At 41.9% G+C, this 16018-nt stretch overlaps 2 protein-coding genes and 1 long non-coding RNA gene across 12 annotated transcripts; 1 reads left to right on the top strand and 2 right to left on the bottom strand.

Moving 5' to 3' along the window:
- The first annotated feature begins 38 nt into the window (after window positions 1-38).
- On the top strand, window positions 39-2560 carry LOC103312727 (uncharacterized). 4 transcript variants are annotated; one of them, XR_511405.3, is made up of 3 exons: window positions 39-171; window positions 2158-2344; window positions 2401-2560. It is a non-coding gene; the product is annotated as an uncharacterized LOC103312727 (long non-coding RNA). The 4 variants fall into 4 exon arrangements; XR_511406.3 differs by lacking the exon at window positions 39-171 and adding an exon at window positions 1934-2067; XR_511404.3 differs by lacking the exon at window positions 39-171 and adding an exon at window positions 1982-2108.
- Window positions 93-1896, bottom strand: eIF2Bdelta (eukaryotic translation initiation factor 2B subunit delta). The gene is made up of 4 exons (XM_970562.4): window positions 1713-1896; window positions 785-1661; window positions 378-736; window positions 93-324 (listed from the first exon to the last, which is right to left on the bottom strand). The coding sequence occupies exons 1-4, from the start codon at window positions 1747-1749 to the stop codon at window positions 131-133; spliced, it is 1467 nt and encodes a 488-aa protein (XP_975655.1). The 5' UTR covers window positions 1750-1896; the 3' UTR covers window positions 93-130.
- A 232-nt stretch (window positions 2561-2792) lies between the features above and the next one.
- nej (nejire) lies at window positions 2793-15222 on the bottom strand. Of its 7 annotated transcripts, none has more exons than XM_008194138.3 (15): window positions 14548-15222; window positions 14366-14440; window positions 12562-12996; window positions 12329-12510; window positions 11684-12104; window positions 11305-11607; window positions 9529-11253; window positions 9186-9475; window positions 8964-9121; window positions 8508-8618; window positions 7506-8451; window positions 7211-7447; window positions 5422-6436; window positions 4145-4452; window positions 2793-4086 (listed from the first exon to the last, which is right to left on the bottom strand). In XM_008194138.3, the coding sequence occupies exons 1-15, from the start codon at window positions 14627-14629 to the stop codon at window positions 3322-3324; spliced, it is 7053 nt and encodes a 2350-aa protein (XP_008192360.2). In that variant the 5' UTR covers window positions 14630-15222; the 3' UTR covers window positions 2793-3321. The 7 variants fall into 7 exon arrangements, with proteins under 7 accessions (XP_008192360.2, XP_008192362.2, XP_008192364.2 ...); XM_008194140.3 differs by having other exon boundaries at window positions 2793-4083; XM_008194142.3 differs by having other exon boundaries at window positions 8508-8588.
- Window positions 15223-16018: the final 796 nt, after the last annotated feature.

Below are 16018 nucleotides of genomic sequence, written 5' to 3'. Positions count from 1 at the left end.
AAATTGTCTCCTTGAACATCAATCCCCAAGCAGCAAAGTCGAAAAAATTATTTAAAACTTAATGTTCGGGGTCGGTAAATAAAAACACTGTGTTACCATCATTTTGTCATTTATTAATTTCAAAAGTGATTTAGGGCTTAATTCTTAGAACAACCGGAGCGCTGGTGCAAGGTAAGATTGCCAATTCTGTAACAACCGCTGTAATTAAATCCGGTGGGGTAACATCATACAACAAGTTCAAAATCTGTAAATTGTCATTCTTTGATGTAACAAGGGGGCTACTCTCATCAAGCGTGTTTGCGGTAAAAAGCATCTCAGGGTCACCTAAAACACACCCCAGTTACTTAAATGACCAATTATTAGTTTTAAATACTTACCTAATTCATTGTAAACGAATGAATCGGTTAAAACTTGTTCACTAAATTTGTAAGTTTCGCAACAAACCAGGACCGGTTTACTGAAAGCTTGGGCCACTAGAGCCACTTGTGCGGTGCCAATCCGGGACATAACATAACCGTTTGTGAGTAAAGCGTGCGCTCCCAGGAGTAGTTTGGTGGCTTGGTTCATTACATAACTAACTGCGTTCATTTGAACGTAAGTACAGTTGATTCCAATTTGGACCAAACGTTGTAACATTGTGCGGCCTTCGAGAAGGGGGCGGCCGTCAATTACTACAACTTTGAATTGTTTGCCGGCTAAATGGGCGTCCTTTAAAATTTTGGTAACAAGAGATGAGCTAAAAGTTCGTTTTTAAAACGGGAAACGTAACAAAAAATAGGCGTACCAGCCGTAAGTGAGGATAACGTCCCCATTACTGATTTTCTCATTGACTTTGAGACTTATCGCTTCGCCCGCTTTGTCGATCTCCTCCGCAACATACGTTTCAATTTCCTCCAAAAGTTTTTCCTTCTTTACATTGTCTTCAAGACACTCCACTTGGTGCAGTTTCGTCTTAAAATGCCTCAAAGCGTTGGTCATAGACACGGCAAGAGGGCGACAAAGTTGCAGATAATCCATACAAGTCTGAAGCACAGTCTCCAAATACCGACAAAATTCCTGTTTTGGAGGCGTTTGTAGATCATTTATCAGACATTTAACAGCTGCAAGAAGCGCCCGAGCACGTGCATTCGACCCTAGAATCTTTTTCGTCGAGTACTGCACCCCCAGTCTTACAAACGCTGGATGAACATTTTTGTAAACACTGGCATTACTGAAACTTGCATCAGAATATAAATGACTCACAATCTGGAGTCTTCTTGAATCCGAAACTTTCTTTTTTTCGACTTTTTTCGGCGAAGGTGCAGCTTTTTTAACTTCTGCAGCTTTTTCAGGAGGTTTTTGCTGTTGTTGTTTGGCTAGTCTTTGTGCCTCTTGTTGTTCACGTCGTCTCGCTTTTAACTCTGCTTTGCTTATGTTGTCATTTTCGGATTTTTCAGGTTTAGGTTTTTGTTCCGCGAGCTTTTTTTCCCACTCCAAACGTCGCAATTCTTTTTCGCTGAGCTGACCTGGGGGAACATTAGCGGGCTTTGCGGGTTCGGTTTTCATAGCAGGGGCATTTTGGCTGTCTTTTTTGTTATCAGGGGGGTGTTGCTTATTTTTCTCTTGCACTTTCAGCGCCCGGCGTTCTTTTTTTGTCAAACCATCGCCATCCACTTTGCCCCCTAAGAATCATAACCTCAAAATTTCCAAAAAAATAATTTTGGGCGTCTTACCTTTAGATGGGGCGTTAGTTTGCTTCCCTTTGTCCATTTTGTGCCTGATTTATCACCCTTTTAATGCAAATGTTACACATATGCTGAATTTGAGGCTATATATGTCATAAATATTTATATTTTTGACAGATATGCAACCCACAATGAAACATTCTTTAGATGTTCTGTTTAATTAATAGGATGTGCACCTATAAATTAAACTAGTATTAGATTGCTCTTGTTAATTATATACATAAAAACTACTAAACGACATGTTTTATTTAATAAAGAAAGATTTCAAGTTCTGTAATTTTCGACATTGTTGCCAACATTGAATAGTTATTTCAGTTTAATTTACAATAAAAACCTTAAAAGTGTGAGTAGATTACGTCGGGGAGTCTTAGTCCTCCACACAAAGTTAGTTTTTAGCCCTGCATCGTAAATTATTGTTTTTTTGTTGCCTTAGTGTCATTGACCTTTGCGTGACATAACCTCGATAGTCTGTCCACATTTTCCAAGATTCTGTATAAAAATGCGCCGTATTCAAGGGAATTTCGGCTCAAGGGATCCGGAGGAGGACCGTAAAAAGAGCCGTGAATCAGTTTTGGCGAATTTGGTTTTGTTTTGCTCGATTGTGGTGATCATACGAGTGGGTAAGGGTTTGGTGTTTCTTGGGGGTGGGGTTGGTGTAGTAATTGATGTTTTTTAGCCCCGATTGTGGTAAACAGCCTATAATGGGGGCACGTTTTGGTCTTCGCAATGTGGGACTGAATGTTGTGATGTAATAAAGTTTTATACGTTTTTCATTATTTGTATGACTTGTAAATTACTTGGAGTGTAGAAAAGCCGAATAAAGTCATGTAATCAGATGAGTCGTTTTGTTTTTTAGGATTAGGATTTAATGTGTATAAACAAACTTTTTCAAATATTGTTTATTTCTCTTTTATATAATACTTAACACTAATTAATCTAATTGATGTATGTTCAGTAATAAATTAGGATGGAGTGTTGTGTAAGTATTGCACTGGCGGGGTTCAAGATTGTCAGGTGCCAGCACCACTCCACACGTGTGGAATGTAAACACATGAAAACAAGACGATATATAAATTATAAATATATTATATAAAAACAAATAGGGGGCCGTTTGGCCACCATCACAATAGCTACCGGACACGACACATTACAGTCTCGGTAAAAATCATGCTAATTTATACAGCATCACTAATCATAAACTTGTCACGAGTCGTAATTGTAATATAAAAAAACAAATATAGCAACAGTGCGTAGCTATGTCGAGTCTACCTCCGCAGGTAACAATCCGTTAAGTTAAGAACACAGCCTCGCAAGCCAAATACTTTTAGGTATCTTCATTCACATCATAGGTAAACATTTTCACTAACATTATTTATAATATGATACAAGAGTGTATTAAACATATGTACAATCAAAAATACATAGTCCATTTAGATTAAAATCTACACTTTATTTACATAGCTACACTCGTCGGTCTTTAAGTATACATTTACATCACTTTACACTTGTACGCAACGAAAAAACTCGTCGAAAAATTGAATTACGTAGCACCATTGCCGGTTCGTTGTTCGAACAGCGCCCGTGCCAACACTCACCACTAGAGCTGTTCAACGAACTTACTCAACTGGTCTTGGGGCGTCATCGCCGGCACTTCGCCCGTTTCCTGGTTCGAACCCCCGACTGGTGACGCGTGGGGATGCAAAGACCCCGTATGGTTCTGTCCTAGTAACATCTCCGACGCCGCCATGTCGTGCGGACTCGGTTGAGGCCCCCTTGGACTCGCCACTGCCTGATTCCTCGGACTCGGCGACGGCCGCGACGACGGACTCGGCTGTGGACTCCTAATCGGAGGCGGACTCCTCAACTGTTGCTGCTGTACGGAAATGCCCCCTTGAGGGGGCCCCATCACACCTTGGGGCGACGGCACGGGCGGTGGCGTCGGTTTTAATCCCTGCATGGGGGGATACTGCTGATCCGGATACGAGTTGTAGTTCATGTGGGGCTGTCGGATCGCCGGTAGCCTTTGTTGGTATGAAGGCGGCGCTCCAGGTTGCTGGAACGGCTGCTGTTGTTGCTGCTGCTGCTGCTGTTGTTGTTGCTGCTGTTGTTGTTGCTGCTGCTGCCGTTGCATTGCCAACAACTGCTGGTTTCTGTACCACTGTTGCTGCTGTTGTTGTTGGGTCAGAGGTTGATTCGGGGGGCCTTGATTCAGTCCTTGTCCCGGATTCTGACCCAACATGCCTCCTTGCATCTGGAGCCGATTCGGGTGCTGGGCAGTGTTCTGCTGGGTTAAGATGTGCTGCAATTGTTGGGGCGGCGTACCTCCAACACCCCCACCGCTCGCTTGTTGAAGCTGAGCCTGCTAAAAACACATTTTGCTCTTAAAATACCCCCATCGATGGAAAAATCAAATTACACACCTGTCTTTGTTTAATAAAGGCCGCCATTAATTGTGGATTGGCTTTAAGTATCGTCAAAATTTGTTGCTGTTGTTCGGGCGATTGTGGCGACCGTAAAGTCTGCATTAATTGTTGCAATGCTTGTTTTTGCATTGCGTTTTGTGGATTTGTGATGCTCCCGGCGCCGGGACGGACACCACCTTGATTAGGTTGCATGGGGGCTTGACCCATTTGGCCTTGTTGAATGAGTTGAGGGCCGGGTTGGCGGATACCTTGAGCGGCACCGCCTGGATACCTTTGCCATTGGGTCATCGGTAATAAATTACCCCCTAAAAGAAATTATATAACTCACCAAAAATGCAATACAAAAGAGACATAAAACGATTTAATTGTCTGTCACTTTACCGAACATCCGATTTCGTATTTGTTCTTTATTTAGAAAATTCGTTCCAAAATTAATCAAAAACGTCCCGAACTATTTCGATATTTTATTACGGTCTTGAATGTTTTTCAACTCGTCCGTCGAAAGTCTCTGTACAACCACACAAAATTAATAAAATGAAATACACATAATGTCCCGTGAAGAACTCTACCATTGGAAAAACTACAAGCAAGAGAAAATTGTATACACAATTTAAGCATAAAACCGCTTTTACACATCTCATTACAAAAAAAAACACAAAAACAAATTATGGCGATTCAATAAACTCGTTGCTTAAGTGTAGATTTGCTTCACAGAAACGAAGAAGATTTGTTGAAGTAAGAGGGCGCAGCTAACTTTTTTTATTCAGAGTTCAGAGAAATATTTCAGCGAAAAGTCATCTCTCATTACTCATGAAATTAACTAGGTAAACCGGTACTTACCTGCTAAGAGATTTTTTTTCTATAGATTATTATGTGTGTTTGTCAATAACTTTTTATAAATTGCAAATTAATCTATTACAGGTCAGTTTATTCGCGTAAGTATCAAGATACTTTGTTTGCAAATAATCGTACTACGAGTATAAATTCAAATGTTTACATTATAAGCTAGAGGAAGCACAATGAGGATAATAATTTTTTTATATAAAAATTAAAATTCTGAATGTTTATGGATAATTACCTAATCATGTTTTGCACATTGAAACCGACTAAAATTTCCAAGATATGATGCCTTTTGAATGTGTGTATACGCATGTACTCTGTTTATAAGTGTTTTTATATAAAGGATGTAATTTTTAGACGACCGTTGCCAAATATGTGATACAAATTCTCCTGCTTGTATTGAACATTTTTTTCAATGAATTTTGAATACATACCTTCCATGTGTCTCATCTGCGGCGGCGGCATGTTCTGTCCCGGGACTCCACCACCCGGCGTCACTTTCCCGTATCCAACGTGGGGTGCTTGTTGCCTTGCCGCCTCCTCTTGCACTTGCTTCACCACTTGTAGTACATTTGGGGGTGGTGTTTGCGTCCCCGGTTTCAGTCCTATGCCCGGCTGATGGGGCGATTGCATTCCCATCGCACTATTCGCCATCGTTGACGAATTCATCGAGTTGGCCGGACTTATCGCCCCCGGCCCCACCGATTGTCCTCCCGACGACAACCCGACAGTATTAGCGCCCGGCATCGCGTTGCCTTGCGGCAAAGTCCTCGTATTCATCACGGCCATTCGTCGACGCAACAACTGCGCTTGTTGCAACCGCTGCTGCAACTGCTGTTGCTTCAACTTATGCTTAATATTCGAACAGAACGGCACTGGACATTTGGTCTCTTGGCAGTGTTTGGCGTGGTAACAACACAACGCGATCAATTGTTTACAAATCGGACAGCCACCGTTCGTTTTCCTCTTACAAACTTTGGTATGTGTAACAACGCGTTTCATCTTCTGACAGCTGGTAAGTCGGCAGTTGGCGTCCCTGCATTGACACGCGTGTACCAGGGAATGGATACAACGTTGTATCGATAGTTTTCGTGCTTCTTGCGGATTGGCTTGTTTTTGATCGCTGGGCGAGGAACCATCATCGAGATCGAAACCGAGTCTTTCCATTTTGTGAGGATGACCCTCTTTGTCGTAGCATTGAATGCAGAGATCGAAATCGTCACAGACGGTGCAATGGTAGCGCGTCTCCACGTGACTTTTGCAGTTATTGCAGGTGTAAACAAATTTGTCTTGGCCTTGGTTGTGCAGTTCGTACAGCATACACATGGTACTGTACTTGGCGCGACGTAGTGATGAAAATTCGTAGTGTTTTTCGCGGGCGAGGGTAAGGAAAGCGTCGCGACCATCCATCAGATCGCAGTTGATAAACGGATCAGGATCTTGAATCGGCTGGAAATTAACAAAATGACAAAACATGCATTGCGGAGCTATGAAGCGGTAGATTAACAGTTTTTTTCCTTTCAACCTCCAAAAATGAATGTCTACTTTTAAGTAACTGTTATCGATTTGTTTGTTGGAGTGTGAAATCTTTAATTTACGATAAAAATAAACATAACAAACATATGCTGTGAATGCAAAAAATTTGACAAACAATAAAGCAACATAATGTTCAGCGCGATCACGTAATAAGGAATGTTAGAAAAAGAATTTGTTTATAGGGTAGGAAGTACCTATAAACTGTTATATATTTTTCGCATCTTACTCGGTAACAGAATTACGAGGATAAGAACGTAAAATAGTACAGAAATTATTCTCTTAAATAAAAAAAAAAACAATAAGCATTTCTACAGGTAACAAACTTTTGTATGCGAGAAATTTATTAAAAAAAGGCTTTTCGGAGTGTTATTCATATTAAACTGCAATGTTTCCGCTCATTGATCACACACTCGCCTAAAATCCTTGAAAGCCATTAATTCCAACATTAACTGTGCACTTTAGCAAAAAATAAACGTAAACAAGTTTATATTTGCACTAAAAACCGAGCTCAAGGATGCAATAATTAACACAAAAATTTTCGTTACAAATGTATTAATTCCTTGTTCCCAAATTGACCTTCAATCACCAAATAAAAATAAGCAAATCATGTCGTTATTAGAAATTTATGACCAAAATTCATTCTTGACCTTTCACCTTCCCCCGATAACAAAAATAACCTCAACTCACCCCAAGACTCGCCGCCGATTGCACTGAATGTAGCCTTATGACGAAGAATACTTCTTTGTGTTTTTCCATCGTTGCGAAGATCTTCGCCGAGAGATCATTACCCGTTTGAGGAGTATTCGATTTTTTACTACTATTTTTTCTCTGATTCGCTTTCGATTTATTACTCTTCTTGGCTTTTTTCTGACCTTTCTTCTTACCATCGGGACCAGTCTCACACTCTTCCGTCAAGGAAAATATCTACAATTCAATTAAAAAATAATTATTTGGAATTTTCTCCAATTTATCTGAGTCTTACCGCATTTGCCGCCGCTTCGGCAGCTTCCGCTTGCTTCCTCTTCTCTTCTTTCTCCTGGTCCAGTTCTTTTATACTTTCTTCGAGAACATTAGGCCAGAAATCTCCCTCGAAATACGGCAAGTCTGCCGCCGACCTCAAATTATCTTCCATTGCTTGCTTCAAAATATCCTTATAATCGAGAACTATCCTTTCGATGATCCCTTTGTCTAACATTTTCTTATACCAGTCTTGCAGTCTTTTCGGTTTGGGGATTTTTTGTTCGACCGGATGACAATGGAAGATATAATCGTCACCTTCGGACGGCGGACACGCCCAAATGTGTGCCATAGTATACCCTAACTGTTTCACATAGTCCATGTACCCCAATAAAATCTCATGGTAGACGGCAGTTCGAAACTGTCTCGGTTTGAAAAAATGTACAGAATCGAGGTAAGCAATGTACACGCGTCGCGTATTTGGCGGCGGACATTCCGACCCGTATTCCTGGACGTGCATTCCGAAGAAACAAACGTCCACGCCGTCGATTTCCTCGAACGCGAATAGAGCTTTCGCTCTGTAAGGAAATTCGGACGCTAGTTCGCCCGTTTCGACAAACTTTCCACGCATTCCCGGTTTCACTTCGACTGTTTTTTCCGAACTCGAAACGACCCGAATCGAAACCTCACCGGCACCGGCTTCCTTCTTTTTCAAAAAGTTATTCACACGCGTTTCTATGTACACACCTAACTTCGTAACGGGGAGTCGTTTCGCGTTAAATTTATTATCGCGACGTTTCTGACCTTTTTTCTTTAGACATTCGTCGCAAGTGAAACCTTGCGTCCAGATGTTTTCGTTGTAGAGTACGCAAATTTGGTGCAGTTTTCGCCCGCAGTCAGTACAATGGACGAAAGCTTCCATTTCTAAATGATCGTTTTTCATTTCTTTAAACTGATCCTTCTTTATCGCCCTAAGTAAGCAAATACGTTTTAAAAGGCGTTCAATTATGGAAATTGAATCACTTACGTTTGCGCTTGGGTCGGATCATCGCCTAGGGTTACCGTATCGCCTTGGATATCGTTGAAGCACTTCTGGCAGAAGGTGTATCTGTCGGAGCCGAGTCCATATGCTTTTAGACTGTGTACATTTATTGCACCACAGACACGCAAGCACAACACACCAAGCCGAGATTTTTTTGTTAAATTTTATGGCATGGAGTGAGTGGACGGGACGGGAAAAAAAGAAATGATTTGTGTTAGAAGCGTCGAGTGCTAAGCTAAACCACCCTATACACAAATGACGTCAAAACTATAGACTATTGGAGGGTTCTAGCTAGTTTTAGCCACACCCACAGGTCTTTCTGAGGTGACTACCAAGCGTGCATGCAATTGGTTTTTTGCCGACAAATGTGAAGGGGTGGATGTCACGTTAAATTGACTATGACCCAATTAAAAAAGCCCTGTCATACTTTCAAATACCCACCTATTTTGATAACTGTAGTATTTGGCGTCGCGTGGAATTGTACATAATTGCTTTCCGTAACAACACAAGACTTGCGGATTAAAAGTGTATTTCCTGCCGCAACAGTAACCCATGGATTGCATCACCGGATCGATTTCCATTTCAAATACTTCAGATAACTGCAAATAAACAAGTTTTTTGCATTAAACAGTGATACTACAGGCGCACACTTTGATCTCTTACTTTAGTACAATATCGATAAACCCGGCTAGTTTTTCTGTTATACAACCACGCGTTGTCAAACATCAACCAAACGTCGTCGACGTATTCCCAAGGGTCGGTATATTGACCAATATCAAGTTTCTTTTTGATCGTAGATAAGTCCATTGGTCTTTTTACAATGTCAAAGTAGTCGGGTATGCCCAAAGTTTGGGGATCTACCGGTTGTCTAAACGGCAGACTTTCAGGATCTTGTCGGTAGAGTTTCTCCAAAGTCGGCATTAACTTCTGGCGAAGCTCGTCAAATTTAAAAACTGAAATACACCAAGATAACATAAAATATATCAATAATAATGAGTCTCCTTACAGCATTTTTTCGGTTTCTTGTCCACGTTACAGGCCATCGGTACTAACGCCCCGTCCGAAGTGGAAGGCCTTACGTCCAACGAACCATCAGACACCTCCTCTTTGATTTTTCCTTCACAATCATCCATTGGTTCCGTTTTCATTTCTGATTTAATATCCATCTGCATCTCGTTCTTTATATTCTTCCCACCTTCACTCTGCCCAGGTTCTTCTTCAACTTCTTGTTTTATATGCTTAACGTCCATCGAATTCTCCTCTTTCATCTGTTCCAATTTCCCCTTGATACTATTCGGAGGCGGCGAAGGCGACTCTTCGTCGCGATCATGTGCCGCCGTAATCGCCGCCATCTGAGACGACATCGACGACTGTCTTGGTGCATTTTGAGCCGCTCGTTCTGCACTCGACATGCCTTTACCCAGACTGGCTGCGGTGGCGGGTGAAGATTGCACGGGGGTGGCAGGTGCTGGTGACGGCCCCCGCGACGAACTCACCGATTTGGGGCCGGCAGCGTGCGGCGTCATTACTGTTTCCGAATTTGGCGTTATTCGAGTCGCATTTAAATTATTATTGACTTGGTTTTGATTTTGAATTTGAGATTGAAGACCAAAAGCGGAGGGTGAAGGTGCGAGACGATTTTTCATCAAGTCGTTAAACTGATTTTGAGTCGAGCTCGCTGGTGATGCTTGAGGAAGGCTCACAGGTCCGTTTGAAGTACCGAACTGGTTACCTGCTGACGTAGACGCGTTACTGTTTTGTGACATTGGTTGGCCGAATGGCGATAATCCCGGATTTGAGGCAGTGGGACTCGGGCCTGGAAGTCCCACGACATTGCTTTGATTTTGGTTTTGTTGTACTGGGAATAAGCGACCTCCGGCTTGGTTCAGTGTGGCCATGTTACCTAATGCGGGAGAACCGCTACGTAATCCTGGTTGTTGGCCTTGTGGTAAACCTCCAGGAACCCCAGGTGGTCTCGTGACGACTCCGGGAACGGCTCCTTGCAAATTTGGTCGTATTTGTGGAGGTTGTGTGTGCTGTTGTTGTAGTTGTAGTTCCTTTCTTTTTTGTCGCTTCTCTTCCAACTCTTTTTGAATTTTGTAAATCTTTTCGGCGAGAAGGTGATAGTACTCAGATCTCGAGTTTGCCATTTCGTACATATCACCTTCGACTTTCCGCGCATAGGCTACTAAATTATGCATTCTCTTATCGAGCATCGCTTGTGGATCGGGTGTTGGAAAAATCGCTTGTACTAATTTATGCACCAGATGGTTTCTGAGATCGGGTGTGACCGACTGGTGCCATTCTTTGGTCCCTTGAACTGGTGATGCGGTCACCTGACCGGCTTGTAACCCTCCCGGTGCAATGAGTCCTTGTCCAGTGCCGTCGTTTGAAAGACCGAAAATCGAAATGCTTTGTTGGAGATTCGCGGCGACTTGACTCACTCCTTGGTTGGTATTTTGTGCCGAATCGCTACCGAGAGGTAGACTAACGTTGGGGGCGGGTTGGACAGCGCCGGGGGCCATCCCTCTGACTCCCAGACCAGCGGCCATATTGGGACCGCCGGCGATGGGTAATCGGATGCAAGGGCGTTGCGGGCCAGCGTTGGGAATGAGACCCGTGGGGGCGGTACCTGCCCCCGTCGTCGGACACTGCATGCCTAGAGCATCGTAGGCACGACGCATGTCCGATGGGTTAATCGACTGAGTACTCTGAGGCGGATTAGTCGTTGCTGTAACACCGAAATTAATTTCGGGCCCTAGTGAAGTACGTGTGGACTTACCGTTAGGGTTATTATTTCGGTTTTTATCGGCTTGTTTCAATGGTAAACAAACCGGGCAGTCCATTTTCGTACAGTGCTTCCAGTGACTTATAATCTGTCTCGAGGAACTACAATGCGCCACGGAACAACTTTTTCCCGCATTACACGTCGTCATATGATTTAAAACGTTTTTCATCGTTTTACAATGCGGTAAATTACACTGCCACACTTCACCGTTGGCTTGCGCCTCTCGTCTTTGACACTTATGTGCGTGTAGTAACAACACTAATTGTTGTTGGATCAACTTTCGTTTTTCTGGGTCTGCTAGATAAAGTAATATGAAGAATAACGTAAGACAGCGCATGCACTAACTACACATCGAGATCAAAGCGACACTTACCCGTCGAAGACGGTGGCGGTCCCGCTCCCTGGTTTTGGGTGGCGGTTTGCGGTCCGGGTTGCGTTCCGGATGGAGCTCCGGATTGGGGTTGGGCAGGTGAGGGTGCAGGCAATTGAGTTGGTGCCATTCCACCTTCGCCGCCTCCGGCCGGTCCGACGGGACCTCCAGGTCCCCCGAACCTCGTTTGAGGAAGTCCTAATTTATTAGCGTGAGGTTGCGGTGTGGCAACACCTTGAGGTCCGGCATTGGGATATGAATAAGGAGTATTTCCAGGCATTCCTTGGCCCACAGCGCCGCCCAATTGCATCATACCCGGGGCTTGCATCCGGGTACCGAGTGGATGGACGCCGTGGGGGCCTGGAGCGCGCGCGTTCAAATGTTGCATTGTGACGCGGCCCAGCATCGGACCATTTTGCATTGGCTACGAAAACAATAAATTTCAGAAACATTCCCATACGTACAGTGTGTATAAGAAAAAAATGTACGAAACGATTCGACCCTTTTTCGTATGTTTTAGACGAAAAAAGAAAAAAATCGTCACAATATGCTCTGGCAAGGTAAAGATTAAATTAAAAAACCATTGATTGGTTTTCAAACCCTGAACCCTTGCCACTTTATTAAAAATAGCAGTTTTTTTTATATTACCTGTTGAGGTACTGTATGGTTCCCGGGATGATGTGGTTGTCCCGGTGCCAACATATTCGTCGCATTTGCCAACGGTTTATTCACCGTACTACTAACAACCAACCCACCTCCAGCCATTCCCGCCATAGTACTCATACTACTATTCGTCATAATCATATTACCACCGGCACTATTATTCATCCCTGAAACAAAACCACCGTTAAAAAGCCCATCACACCAGAAAACTGCCGCACATTTTGTACCTTGAATTGAACTCATAATTTGTGGTGACGTTCCATTATTAGCCATTGACTGTAATCCACCACTATTCGAAATACTCGACGCCAAACTCCCCAAATTCATTTGATCCACGACATTACCTTTCGCCACCGAAACGTTGGGTGGCGATTGTAAATTAGGACTTTTGTTGCCTAATTGTCCCCCGGCCATTGCCAGTGCGTTACTTATTAAACCTTTATTGCTCTGGAGCATATTGAGCTGAAGTTGGCGTAAATTGTTACTGTTGTCACCGCTGTCGATCCCATTTTGCATCCCTGTTCCGGGACCGGGACCATGAGGCGGCGGTTTGCTGTTTCCCATGTTGTCGGAGATCGGCCACGACGTCGGCGTTATCAACTCGTCAGGAAGGTCGTTCTCCAGATCGAACATATCCATGTTCGAAAGAACATCTAACACAAAAACATTCAAAAAATTATAAACAAATAACGGACTGGCAGGCAACACGAAATGTACTTTTTCTGCTTAAATTTTCTCACAAAAAAATGTTTACGAAACGGCTGTTACCCTAGTGGAAAAAGTACACTCCAAAAACAAAAAATGTTATACACAAGAAATAACAAGAAAACTTAAGAACACAATTTCATTTAAAAATATTGATCCAATCTAGCTTGGAAAGTGTTTTTCCCAAACCTGACAAAATTGAACAAGATTCGAAAACAGTGGTTTTGATTAAAAAAAGCATAAATCAAAGTCATATCCCTAGTTATTAGAAAAAAAATGTTAGCAAGAATAAATTTCTTAATTTTCTTTTTTCCTAAAAAGAACGTTTACGGCTTGGCTACTTGAAAATAAAATCAAAGGAATTTGCTCATGTAACTATGTGATTTAATAAAAAGTTTTCGATGAAATCAAACCACAAAAATCAAATGAGATCAAACTCATCAGAAACTTATTAAAGTGTTGCATACATTGTTAAATTCACTTAAAAAAACACTAGAAAATATTTACAAAACAACTTTTCTAAAAAAACATGAATTGCAGTTTTGGAAAAATTAAATTAATTAATATGTTTACCACAAAGTGCCTTTTTAGGATAATATCAAAAAATGAAGTATGTGTGTGATTTGATAGTTTTAAGAATGAAATCATAAAAAGCAAATGAGACTGCATTTGCAACAAACTCAAAACGCTTGTTAAATAAAAGTTAAATTTAATAAAAAAAGATCTTTAGAAAAAATTTACAAATCAACATTTGTTCTAAAAAAAAAACGCTATTAACTTCAGAGAGAGAACATTGGCAATTAGAGTAACTGTTGATATAATTTAGAAACAAGAAAGAAGTATTTAACCAATTATTAATATCTTTGTAAGCACTAAAGTCTAAATAAACACTGAACATATTAAATGTCAAAATACGAAACTTTCATATAGTAATTTTAAAATTACCACAAGTAGCCCTAAATAAACTGAAACTTATGTTAGATGTAAGAAATGTTCAAGGACATGAACCACTTGTCTCAATATAAACAAAAAATCCACGTTTTGGGGACGCCGCTCAGCTGTTTTTTTTCTTCAGTTACAATCAAATCCTGATAACAATTATCAGATTGCGTAATTGTAGCTTTCGTAATAAAGCAGAAGAGTTTTTTCTACGGCATTTTGTTGTAATCTCGCACTAAAACCAAATCACTGTTAGTTAATAGAGAAGCAGCGCCAAAACAAGCCACAAAACGAAAACACAAAGTGAGTGCATTTTGAGTAAAATCTTGTTTGTTTTCGTTAGAGTTAGTCGGTTTTTCGAGGTATTTGAGTATTTACTTTGATTGTGGCTCATGTTCCACTGGTGCTGGTCGTGTTCGTGTCCACCACCCCCCATGGCCGGGCCGTAGTAAGCTTTAAGTTACGATTAAAATTAATAAAAGTGTGTGTGTCGTTAGGTGTGCGGTTATCTGCCGGTGTCCGGCGTGTCATGCATGCGCCCGTGTCTGGGGGCGGCTCACCTGAGGAGTCTGAGGGCCCCTGGAAGGGGTCCAGCTTCTGCCGTTTGGCGTTCGGGGGTCCGTCGACGAGATGGTCAGCCATGGTCAGTAAAAGCGTGACTATTCGCGCGTAAAACACATGATCAGGTCCTTTGACTCAAGGCACATTGTCAACAGTCAACCATCGGCCATCTTCAACTGCACTCCGCTTCTACCTCTCACCATCTTCCGTCGGAGGCGCACAATGTTCTCGGCCGTAATCACTCCGCACTTTTCCGCACTTTTTTCACAAACATCGGCGCGCTCGCACCACTACATCAGCGTCCCCGCCGAAAACCCACCAAAAAACAACCCTTTGATTTACATACAAACCGACGATTTGCGGAATTCATCCGAAATTCAACGCGTTCTCAAACAGGCAAAATGGCGGCTGTTGATGAAACTTTTTCTACGCTTGTCAGAATTGTTCCATCTAATCCGAACTAATCGCGCGGCTATTGGCCCAGAGCGGGCACGTGACGCCGATCGCCCTCCTCATTGGCGCAAACCTCCCGGAAAACACGATGTGACGCAGCGCTCGTGACGTCACCCGAACACAGCCGAACGCTGAACCTTGACGCTCACAATGCGCTCCAACAACTAAAATCGCGCACGATTCCAAAACCTCAACTCAAAATGCACCTCAAAAATTCGGAATAAATGGAGCGAAAGTTTGAGGGACGCTGCGGCGTCCCGACGCCGCCTCACTAGAAGGAACGCTGGACGCAACAATGGATGATGGAGGGCTCTATTTGATACTTATTGGTCAGAAGAACATAAATTCGAATAAAGAACGATATACACACAAACAAAGAGCGGGTACCCAGAAGTAGGGCATTGTGAAAAATCTTGGGAAAAATCCGATCTGGAATAAGCAAATTTTATCGATTTATTTGCAGATTATTTTTATCAGCCAAATTGGGTTTATCTAAATTGTAATAAAATAAAAAAAATTCGCACAACTTTTATTAAAGAAAGCGCATCGTGACAAAAAGCGATATTATTTTCTCAACTTTATTACCCAAATGAAATTCGTAGATATAATGTGGATGTTAAAGATTTTTGGGTTTAGTTTTACTGAAAATATTTTTTCAGACACACACCATTGGGTCGTGGTTCAAATCCCACTGGGAAACACTTTTTTTTTCATAATATAAAATTAAATAATTTCTATTCTTTGTCGCATTGTTTGTATATTTCTACCACTTATTATTTTCCACATTTTTATAGCAATTTGGTTCGGTTACTGATGACAAATGAACAAGCTGAGAAACATTTTTGGATTCTGAAATATTGGTACAAAAAAATTTTTTATTAGGTGCTCGATACAACTATTTGCCGGAAGAAAAAAATTTATTTAGATGTTGTCAAGTCCGATAAGGTTTCCAAAATAATACATAAAAATATTTCAAAAAGCTTAGGATTTTAAGCGCCACAAGCACTTTTACTCATA

Source organism: Tribolium castaneum, chromosome 9, assembly GCF_031307605.1.
Source record: "Tribolium castaneum strain GA2 chromosome 9, icTriCast1.1, whole genome shotgun sequence".
Lineage (NCBI taxonomy): Eukaryota > Metazoa > Arthropoda > Insecta > Coleoptera > Tenebrionidae > Tribolium > Tribolium castaneum.
The sequence above is the reverse complement of the archived record's forward strand: the minus strand, read 5'-3'. Positions and strand labels throughout refer to the sequence as shown.